The 10,519-nt window shown below is 46.9% G+C and overlaps 1 protein-coding gene across 4 annotated transcripts in view; it reads left to right on the top strand.

Moving 5' to 3' along the window:
• Window positions 1-10,519, top strand: part of Hivep1 (HIVEP zinc finger 1) — a 148,535-nt gene that overhangs the window by 107,912 nt on the left and 30,104 nt on the right. For all 4 annotated transcript variants that reach the window (XM_052727249.1, XM_052727247.1, XM_052727248.1 and 1 more), the window contains one exon: window positions 4,191-10,135. In XM_052727249.1, the coding sequence (XP_052583209.1) occupies window positions 4,191-10,135 (5,945 nt within the window). The remainder of the gene's footprint in view (window positions 1-4,190; window positions 10,136-10,519) is intronic.

Raw genomic sequence — 10,519 nt, 5'->3', positions numbered from 1 at the left:
CAGGAGATTTTTTTCAGAAATAACAAGGAAATGTAGATATTTAGAAATTCTGTTATTTTCTCTTTCTCTTGAGACAACCTCAGTGTGTGGCCCAAGATGGCCTCAAGCACTCAGTTCACTCGCCTCAGCCTCCTGGGTGCTAAGATTGCAGGCCACCTGCACTTTACAGCCAACTTTCATTTTCTCTACAAAGCCCACATTTTATTGCTTTGATTTAAACAACATAATTTTGAGTATTTCACCTACAGGTTGATTTCTTTGCAATGTCAGGCACCATTTAATTAAAGCAACAACAACAAAACAGTCTAACATGGTGATATAAATAAATAATCCCAGCATTCAGGAGGCAGAGGCAGTAGGATCCCAAGTTCAGGACAGGCTGAGCTACAGAGTAAGATCTGATTTTTAAAATATGAACACTTGAAAACAGCTTCTTCCAGAAAGTATGTGAAATAATAAAATTATCATATGTACCCAGTCAGGACTTTGATGAGACTCGGTGTAGGCAGGGTTTCAGGTCTACGGGCCACCCCTCCTGAGTGACGTCTCATCCTTGCCTGTAGAGTTATTTTAGGCTTTCACTTTTGTGACAGCTCATCGCCTGGCTTTTGGGAAATGGGTGAGGAGACTACTCCCCCTTTGGGTGATCATCATTTCTCAGTTAGTCACCCTTGTCTGGTAGCTCAAAGAGTGCCACAAGCAAGTCATGACTTGTTGTGTGTATCTTGAGGGGGAGCCAGTGAGGGAAATGTCACTTCATAAAAGGTTGCCTAGAAGAATACAAAAGGCTTGCTCAGCACAGCTCTGTAGAAAACAGCCGGTACTTCATGCTGCTTCACTACAGTGCGGGAGTGGTGCGCCTGCCTTCCCATCATGCCCCTGGGGAGGAGAGGGGTCTACAGTGGAGTCAGCATCTTCTCTTCACTCAGTATATCTGTGAGAGCACATACATGCATGTCACAGCAGGTATAGAACATATATGTAAACTGCCATCATCATAAAAGACAGTGAGTATTACAGTGTGATGGGTTTTTTTGTTGTTGTTGTTTTATTTTATTTTTTTGAACATAAAAACATTTTATGTACAACTGCAGGAGAAATAATAGATAGTTTGAACATAAAAACAGGTTATAATTTAAAAGTCCAGGATTATTTTAAACAGTAAACTATTTTCTCTGTAGAAAATAGTATAAATGATAACATTTCCCAATAAGCTCTTTTAAGCCAAATGATAGCTGAATTATACATATAAATATTGATTAGATTCTGAGATACAGAAGAGACCTATCTTCATCTGTTCAGAGAGTTATGTTTTACTTAAGTTGTGTAAGTGAGATTCCTATTCATCTTCCCCTTCACTGTTTGATTTACGGCAGACATTTTTCTATAGGCTAATCCATAATCTAAAAAGACTTTACCCCCCCACCCCGAAAGTACAGCCAGCATATTCTTTCATCAGTATGATACAGTACAAATTCTTATCCTAATAGTGAAATGTTTCACTAAAACTTTCCCAGTGATTGAGTAAAACCAAAACTTATTATAAGCCACAGTCATCCTAGGGTCCTCCCCCACTAGGTAGCCTCTCTGGATCTATGAGTTGTAGTCTGATTCTCCTTTGCTTTATATCTAGTATCCACTTATGAGTGAGTACATACCATGTTTGTCCTTCTGAGTCTGGGTTACCTACTCAGGATGATATTTTTTAGTTCCATCCATTTACCTGCAAGTTTCATGATGTCATTGTTTTTCTCTGTTGAGTAGTACTCCATTGTGTATATGTAACACATTTTCTTAATCCATTCTTCAGTTGAGAGGCATCTAGGTTGTTTCCAGGTTCTGGTTATTACAAATAGTGCTGCTATGAACATAGTTGAGCATGCATCTTTGTGGTATGATTGAGCATTCCTTGGGTATACGCCCAAGAGTGGTATGGTTGGGTCTTGAGGTAGATTGATTCCCAATTTTCTGAGAAACCGCCATACTGATTTCCACAGTGGTTGTACAAGTTTGCACTCCCACCAACAGTGGAGGAGTGTTCCCCTTGCTCCGCATTTTCTCCAACATAGACTGTCATTAGTATTTTTGATCATAGCCATCCTCACAGGTGTAAGGTGGTATCTCATAGTCATTTTGATTTGCATTTCTCTGATGACTAGAGATGTAATGTTTTGGTCCAGCATGAATTTCAAATATGTACATTGTGACAGTTACGTGAAAGCAATGAATTAAAATATTTGGCTTTTCTAAAATAGGTAATATATAGAGAAATAATTTCTGTTTATATGCCCAGAGATCTGACAAATCGAAAACAGATTAAATCATAGTGAATAATCATTGTAGTGACTAAATGCATAATAGTTTAGAGAAATTTTGGACAGTTCATGACATTTAAACTGATTTGCTTCCAGAGCAGTTTAAAATGAGATCAGTGTCTTCTTTTCTTTACTGTAGTGGGTTTTACTTGTCTATCTGTCTCTGTATGTCCACTTGACTTTTATTCCTCATACATTCAAAGAAACATATGGAGTGAATATTTTGCTCAGTTATGTCGATGATTTTTATTAAACCAAGAGCCATCACAATCTCAGGACTTTCTCATGTCCTTGGCAAGAAACCACAAATGAGTGTTTCTTTAATTTTGTAGCTTTCTGTCCATTGATGCAATCTCTGTGGTTACAAAACTTCCTGATCCCACTGACCACTATATCATGACCACCAGAGGTGTGGGAGTCTGCCAGAATCCAGCTCTGACTTGTCGAACAGTTCTTGCTTGCAGGGAGGAAAGAGGAATGAGGAATTATTAGAAATATAGACAGAGACAGAGAGAAAGACAGAGACACAGGATAGCTTCAGGAAGGCCCTGGGTCAATACCCAGCTGCCTTGAGGTTTATCCCAAAGGGCTTTTTATACAATTCCAATGGCAAAAGACTTCCTTCTTTCAAGATCAAAGCACAGTGTACAGCCAAGTGTAGACCTTTCAAAACACCTGGTAACCACACCCTTGGCCAAATTGTGCCATTATGCAGCCCTACTGTGTAGTGGGTAGCCATTCCAGCTATGATCTGGAAGTTCCAACCCCCATTGAGACTTCAGCAACTGTCACGCCTACAAGGCAGGGCCAAGGGAGGCGCCTGGAGACCCGAGATCTGAATGAGCGAGCGCTCTCTCAGTTCTGGGACCTTGGACGGTGAAGGTGGGCCAAGCAGAGCTCCAGAGAACACCGCTGGACTGTGATACACCTTCCCCAGACCCCGCGACCTACCTATCCCTTAATTTGTAAGTTACACCATTAAATAAATCTCCTTTTAACTACGTGGAGTAGCCTTAATAATTTCACCAATATCTGGTGCCCAATGTGGGGCACGAACCCACGACCCTGAGATTAAGAGTCTCATGCTCTACTGACTGAGCTAGCCGGGCCAAAGCTTCTCCCAAGCCTCCTAGGCCGGCCTCAAACTCGGGATCCTCCTACCTCTGCCTTCTTCAGCAAATCCTACTGGCATGCATCACCACAACCGGCAACGTATAGCTGGGGCCCATAAGGCCCTAGCCAAGTAGCTTTTTCAAGAATTCCATAGTCTCAATAGGGGTTGGAACTTCCAGATCAAAGCTGGAATGGCTACCTACTACACTGCTGGGTAAAGCAAGCTCAGATTCTCTGACCTTGAGTAAGGTCTTACTAGGGAGCCTCTGTGGGCACTCACTCACTTACAGAGGTATATTTACTAATTCGTTACTACACAGTAGCCTTTTTGCTCATGCAAATATCAGCATCCCTTGTCCAGAGCTTGTAGAGCTTGCAGTTAATGGTTGGGAGTGTGGTAAGTCAGATACCCCTGTAGGAAGGTTGGATATTCTTCTTTGCTTGGCCAGCCTGCTCAGAATGTAGTGTCAGTAGTCTGCAGATATGTGAGCAATGGGGAAGGATTATCCACTTGTGAAAGGTCTAGCTCCATGATGTGGGTTCCTCCAGAAAGGGGCAGAATGTTCCAGAAACACCCAGCATGATCTCTGTAATAGTGTTTCTGTAGGTTTTGACTGGGTACCTTCTTAAAATGTCCAGAGTGTGGACCTGGCTCTGGCTCTGTTAAAGGAGGCTTTGGCTCTCTTGATAGTAACCACATTTGTTAAACAATTATGGCAGGTATACAATTTTACCAACCTGTGTTATTTTTTGTCTTAACAGAAATCCTAGAGGCTGGTGTTAAAGGAGCCTCTGAGTCTCTCAAAGGTGTGAAACGAAAAAAGGTTGTTGCTGAGAATCACCTGAAAAAAATACCAAAATCCCCCTTGAGGAATCCTCTTCAGACAAAACACAAGCAAAACACAGAAGAGTCATCGCTCAGTGTTGTCCAGAATGCATCAGAGGCTCATAAGAAACACAACTGTGTCCCTGCTAAAAATGGGAAGCAATGTACCAAGCAAAATGGAGAAACACTTGGGATGACTGCTGAGGCCTCGAAATCTGAAGACTCGGTCTCCCCAAAGAAGGCCTCATTTCCTCACCATCGGTCAGAGCTGCGGAGATGGAGGTCGGAAGGCTCAGACCCAGCTAGGCTCCGTGGTCCTGATGGACAGCGGGACTCCAGCTCCTCACCTAGTAAATCCAGGACTGACAATAGTGAATGTAGCTCCCCTTGCTGTAGCACCACGCCCCTCTCCTATCCAAGTACTGCCTTCGATGTCTTACTGAAAGCAATGGAGCCAGAATTGAGCACCTTGTCACAGAAGGGCTCGTCTTGTGCAATTCAGACAGAAAAACTGAGACCAAATAAAACTGTACGATCCCCTTCTAAATTAAAGAACAGTTCCCTGGACGCCCCAAATCCTACTTCCCAAGAAATGGTTGGCGAATCACAGTGTTCTCCGTGTCCCTCATACCCGGTACATGTGGCCTCAGCTGAGAAGAGTGAGCCAGTGGCAGCCCAGTCTGTTTCTCACCTGTATAACCCACACGACCACCTTGTTCCCAAACCTCGCCACCAGAATCAGCAGCTTCCGGGACGTCTGGGCTTAACAGGCTCGCTGACAGATCTGCACGCCCATGAGAACACTAAACTTGAACCCGTCTATAATATAGCAATGACATCAGCTGTAGGTCTCACTACTCCTTCCAGTAGAACTCAGGTTACTCCTCCACACCAGCAAATGGATTCCGTGTCCCCTTCGTCAGTGAGCCCCACCAGCTCCACGCAGTCACCCCCAGGGCCAGTTTACAGCTCAACCCACGTCACTTCTGCTGTCAGTCAGAGTGTGGAGCAAATGTGCAATCTTCTTCTGCGAGATCAGAAGCCTAAAAAGCAAGGCAAATACATCTGTGAGTACTGCCATAGGGCATGCGCCAAGCCCAGTGTGCTGTTAAAGCACATCCGCTCTCACACTGGTGAGCGGCCCTACCCCTGTGTGACCTGTGGGTTCTCATTCAAGACTAAAAGTAATCTATATAAGCACAAAAAATCCCATGCACACACTATCAAACTGGGTCTCGTCTTACAGCCAGAGGCTGGTGGATTGTTCCTGTCCCAGGAGTGCCCCAAAGCACTTAGTGTCCATTCAGATGCTGAAGACAGTGGTGAGAGTGAGGAGGAGGGGCCTGGAGGCGGGAGGCAGAATGACCCTGGGGTCATGGACCTACAACCTGTGCAAATAATGAAGACGATATCAAATCCTGAAGCTTTACCCAAATCTATTTCAAGCAGTTCAGATCATGTGGTCAGTGGCTTCTCTTCACAGGACAGACCTTCGGAGTCACAAGCCCTGACAGAGTTACCCAAAGTTGTGGTCCACCCCGTAAGTGTTTCCACACTCAGAACTGACGGTCCGCAGGGGGCCAGTCCCAAGCCTGAACTTCCTAGCACACAGAAGCAGAAGGACCTTCATGTTGCAAACGTACTGTCACAGCCAGCCGGTGTATCTTCCCTAGAGACAGATGAGAAGTTCCACCAGAAAGGGGATGTGATTCAGTCAGAAGGGAAGCAGGAGCCTCACGGTGGGACAGCACATGCGCAGCTGCAGAGGCAGCAGGCCACAGACGACCCCCAGGAGCAGCAAGGAAAGCTGCTCCTGAGTCCACGGAGCTTAGGAAGCACAGATTCTGGCTACTTCTCACGTTCTGAAAGTGCTGATCAAGCTGTGAGTCCACCGACGCCATTTGCCAGAACTTTTCCCGTTGTGGATCCAGACCCAGCTAAGAACAGTGGACCTCCAGGGCCTCGAATCAGCGCTCCAGCACCTACGGCTTCGGCCACTGTCGAGAAGTCATCAGTTTTAGCAGGCCAGATGCGCCCACCCTTGGCAAGCAAAACTCTGGAGGAAAGGATTTCAAAGCTGATCTCTGACAATGAAGCCCTAGTCGATGATAAGCAACTGGATAGTGTGAAACCCCGGAGAACCTCACTTTCCAGACGGGGAAGCATTGACTCCCCCAAATCATACATATTTAAAGATTCCTTCCAGTTTGACCTAAAACCAATGGGTCGGAGAACAAGTTCCAGCTCTGATATACCAAAGTCCCCGTTCACCCCGACTGAGAAGTCAAAGCAGGTGTTCCTCTTGTCCGTTCCTTCCTTGGACTGCCTGCCTATTACGAGGAGTAACTCCATGCCAACCACAGGATATTCAGCAGTCCCTGCAAATATAATCCCTCCCCCTCCTCCTCTAAGAGGAAGCCAGTCATTTGATGATAAAATTGGCACCTTTTATGATGATGTTTTTGTGTCAGGACCCAACCCGTCCATGCCCCCGAGCGGACATCACCGTCCCCTGGTCAGACAGGCTGCAGTGGAAGACTCTTCAGCCAGTGAGAATCACATGCTGGGCTCTGGACAGTCTGTGGATGAGAACTGTCAAGGATGCCCAGCCACCAGTGAGCCCGGGCCAGTGCAGAGCAAAGCAGCCCAAGCCCCTCACCTGGAAAAGAAGAAGTCCCATCAAGGACGTGGGACCATGTTTGAGTGTGAAACCTGTCGAAACAGGTACCGGAAACTGGAGAATTTCGAGAATCATAAGAAATTTTACTGCTCGGAGTTACATGGGCCCAAAACAAAGGTAGCCATGAGAGAGCCGGAGCACGGCCCTGCGCCTGGTGGGACACAACCCCAAGTTCTCCACTACAGAGTTGCTGCTCCCACGGGTGTGTGGGAGCAGACACCCCAGATAAGGAAGAGGAGGAAAATGAAAAGCGTAGGCGATGATGAGGACCTGCAGCCCCGCGAAAGCAGGACATCTCCAGAAAGCGCTGAAGTCCTTCAGCTGCGGCCTGCCCCGGGCTCTGCTCCCAGCCCATCCAAACACGCCACTGCCACAGCAGGTGACCAGGCACACAGGGGCGTCCAGCTGCAGAGCTCTCCTGTTCAGCTTGTGGCCAGAGTCCCCGAGCAGGCCCTGCACCTAAAGCAGTGCCCTGTGGTTGAACAGCAGCCCAATTCTGCAGCTCAGGACAAGATGGAGGTGAAGAGGCAAGGGGGTGGCATCTCTGTCATCCAGCACACCAACTCCCTGAGCAGGCCTAGTTCATTCGACAAGCTGGATCCCCTGGAAGGAGGCACCACCTTTTCCTTACAGGAGCTAGGCAGAACCGGGATGCCTGGGGCTCTGAAAGTGATAGGGATCTCCCCAGAGGAAGGCCACCCATCTCGGGATGTCACACATCACACAGCACTGTCACATGCTCTTAGAGGAGAGCCACGGGAAAGTTCTAGAAAGATTCTAAGTGAGCGGTATGTGTTAGGGCAGCCTTTGAGACTGGTCCGGCAGCACAACATCCAGGTCCCAGAAATTCTGGTCACCGAAGAGCCAGACCGGGACCTGGAAGCCCAGGGCCATGACGAAGAAAAGTCAGAGAGGTTCAGTTGGCCTCAGCGCAGTGAAACCTTATCAAAGCTGCCAACAGAGAAGCTGCCACCCAAAAAGAAAAGGCTCCGGCTGGCTGAGATAGAGCATTCTTCAACCGAGTCAAGCTTCGATTCCACTCTCTCCCGGAGTCTCAGCAGAGAAAGTAGCTTATCCCATGCATCCAGCTTCTCGGCCTCCTTAGACATAGAAGATGTTTCTAAAGCAGAGGTACCCCCCAAAATCGATTTTCCAAATAAAGCAGAGTTCCTTTTGATTCCACTGGGCTCGAACACACTGAGTGTCCCTGGAAGTCACCGGGAAATGAGGCGTGCTGCATCAGAGCAGATCAGTTGCATGCCCACGTTGATGGAGGTCTCTGATTTCAGAAGTAAGTCATTTGACTGTGGGAGCATTACTTCTTCTCAGGCATCGGCGGCAGCATTTGTTGAATCACAGCCCTCCAACTCCCCATCTGGTGTTGGAGGCACCGGACATGTGCCCCTTTTGGAAAGGAGGCGGGGTCCCCTGATCCGGCAGATATCTTTAAACATAGCTTCTGATAGTCACCTGTCTCCTGTTAGTGCATCATCTTTCCAAAATACTGCTCTTCCAAGTGTGAATGCAGTGCCGTTTCAGGGTCCGAGGCTTCCCGATGTGTCTTCCGCTGAGCTTCCTGCACATTCTGTGCACTCCCAGGCCCTGGTTAAGGATCTTCAGCCAGAAATGTCAAGTTCTAGCTCTACCAACACCTTTCCTCCTCAACAGCTTTTTGGTGTCCATTTATTAAATAAAACTCATGCACCCCTTAGTCACCAAAACACAGCACTGTCTCTGCCAGCATCTGCACAGGGCGGCAAACCAGGTGCGCATCCCAACGTGTGTGTGTCTTCTACAGGCGAGGGTAGCTTTGCTCCTAAGTACCAGCTTCAGTGTCAAGCATTCACTTCTGGCCAGGGTTGCTCTTCTCTCTCTCCTTTGCATTCTAATCAAGTTCTTCCAGATCAAACCGGAGCAGATCCGGGGGTAGCTTCAGTAGCACTGTCAGCCAAACTAGTCGATCCTGTATCTAAACCCTGTTCTCTGCCATCACTGGAGCTCAGGCCACCAAACGATCAGGTGCAGAAGGGACCGCCATCCTTCATGCTGCCAGTGCCCCAACAGAGTAATGTTCCTATGTACTGTTTTGCCACTGTCACATCTCTGCCACAAATCTTAGTAACCCATGATCTGTCCAACATGCCAATTTGCCAAGCTAATGAAAGTATAGTGCCAGTCAACGAAGAACAAAATTCCATGCCAAAATCACAGAACCATCTCCAAAGTGCATTGCCAACAGCAGAGAAAGATCTTGCATGCAAGAATGTTCTTCCAGAGATGGGCCAAAACACATCCGTTTCAGAATCCTTGACCACAGTTCAGAAGACGTCTGTTGGTAGACTCTCCCCACAACAAGAATCCTCAGCCTCAAGTAAAAGGATGCTTTCCCCAGCAAACAGTTTAGACATTGCCATGGAAAAGCATCAGAAGCGGGCCAAAGATGAGAATGGAGCAGTTTGCAGCGCCAACATTAGACCCTTGGAGCTGCCGAGTTCCGGAGCTGGTGAGGGCACTAAGCAGAAGAAGCCGGTCCTGGTCAGGCAGCTGTGTACCATGGAGCCCCTTGAAGGAGGGCCACTAGAGCAGGACGCGTTTTCTGCACCTGAAGGGAGCTGCGAGACTGCCAGTTTGACACAGGAGGATTTGTCATCAGGACCCTCTACGTTTGTAGTCACAGACCGTGTCATTGAACTGCAGGAGGTTAAAAATACCAAGTCATCCACATCGCTGACTCCTACAGTGCAAAATTCGCCTGTCCCTTTGGAAAGTGCCTGTGTTTTGCCTTTGAAATCTATGGACAACAACCAGGAAAAGGAGTCAGCAGGGCTTAAACATCAAGAGAACAAAGCCGACACCCAAGGGCAGAGTCAGCTTTCAATCCCTGGTCTTTCATTGTTAAGCAGTTCAGACACTCAGCCATCATTCCCCAGCCTCAAGACTGCAACCAGCTTTACATGGTGTTACCTGTTAAGACAGAAGTCATTGCCCTTGTCTCAGAGTAGCCAGAAAACTTCAGCCTACACTGGATGGACAGTGAGCTCCAGTAACCCCAATCCACTTGGTTTGCCTACAAAAGTTGCTCTTTCTCTTCTTAATTCTAAACAGAAGACTGGAAAGTCACTGTATTGCCAAGCAATAACCACCCATTCAAAATCAGATTTAGTGGTCTATTCAAGCAAGTGGAAAAACAACTTAAGCAAGGTACTTGAGATACAATTTATCTTCAGATGTGGTTTGTGCAAATTAGTTGCAGTAAGTCTTAGTACCTTTAAGTGTCTTACTTACAATAAGTATTTTAATTTTGAATGACAAGTTGTACTATGTCATTATTAGAGGGGAGGTGACGTTGTCCCCAGGAGTCACTGGGAAGAATTGCCTACAGTTCTGGCAGTGATTCTGTCTGTAAATATTTTGCAAGCACTGACTTCCTTGGGCACTGGTTGTTGGTTTGTTTTTGGTTTTCCCTTCAGCTGACTCTACTCAATGGGAGTTAGGATTTTGATTTTTCTCCTCATTGAGGAGTTGTTAGCAGAGAGAAGATCGTGGCTAATTTGGAAACACCAGCCTGTAGGTTACCAGAGGTGG

This window comes from Peromyscus californicus, unplaced genomic scaffold (assembly GCF_007827085.1).
Source record: "Peromyscus californicus insignis strain IS unplaced genomic scaffold, ASM782708v3 Scaffold_8__1_contigs__length_139910024, whole genome shotgun sequence".
Taxonomy (NCBI): Eukaryota; Metazoa; Chordata; class Mammalia; order Rodentia; family Cricetidae; genus Peromyscus; species Peromyscus californicus.
This window is presented reverse-complemented; position numbering and strand designations above follow the sequence as displayed.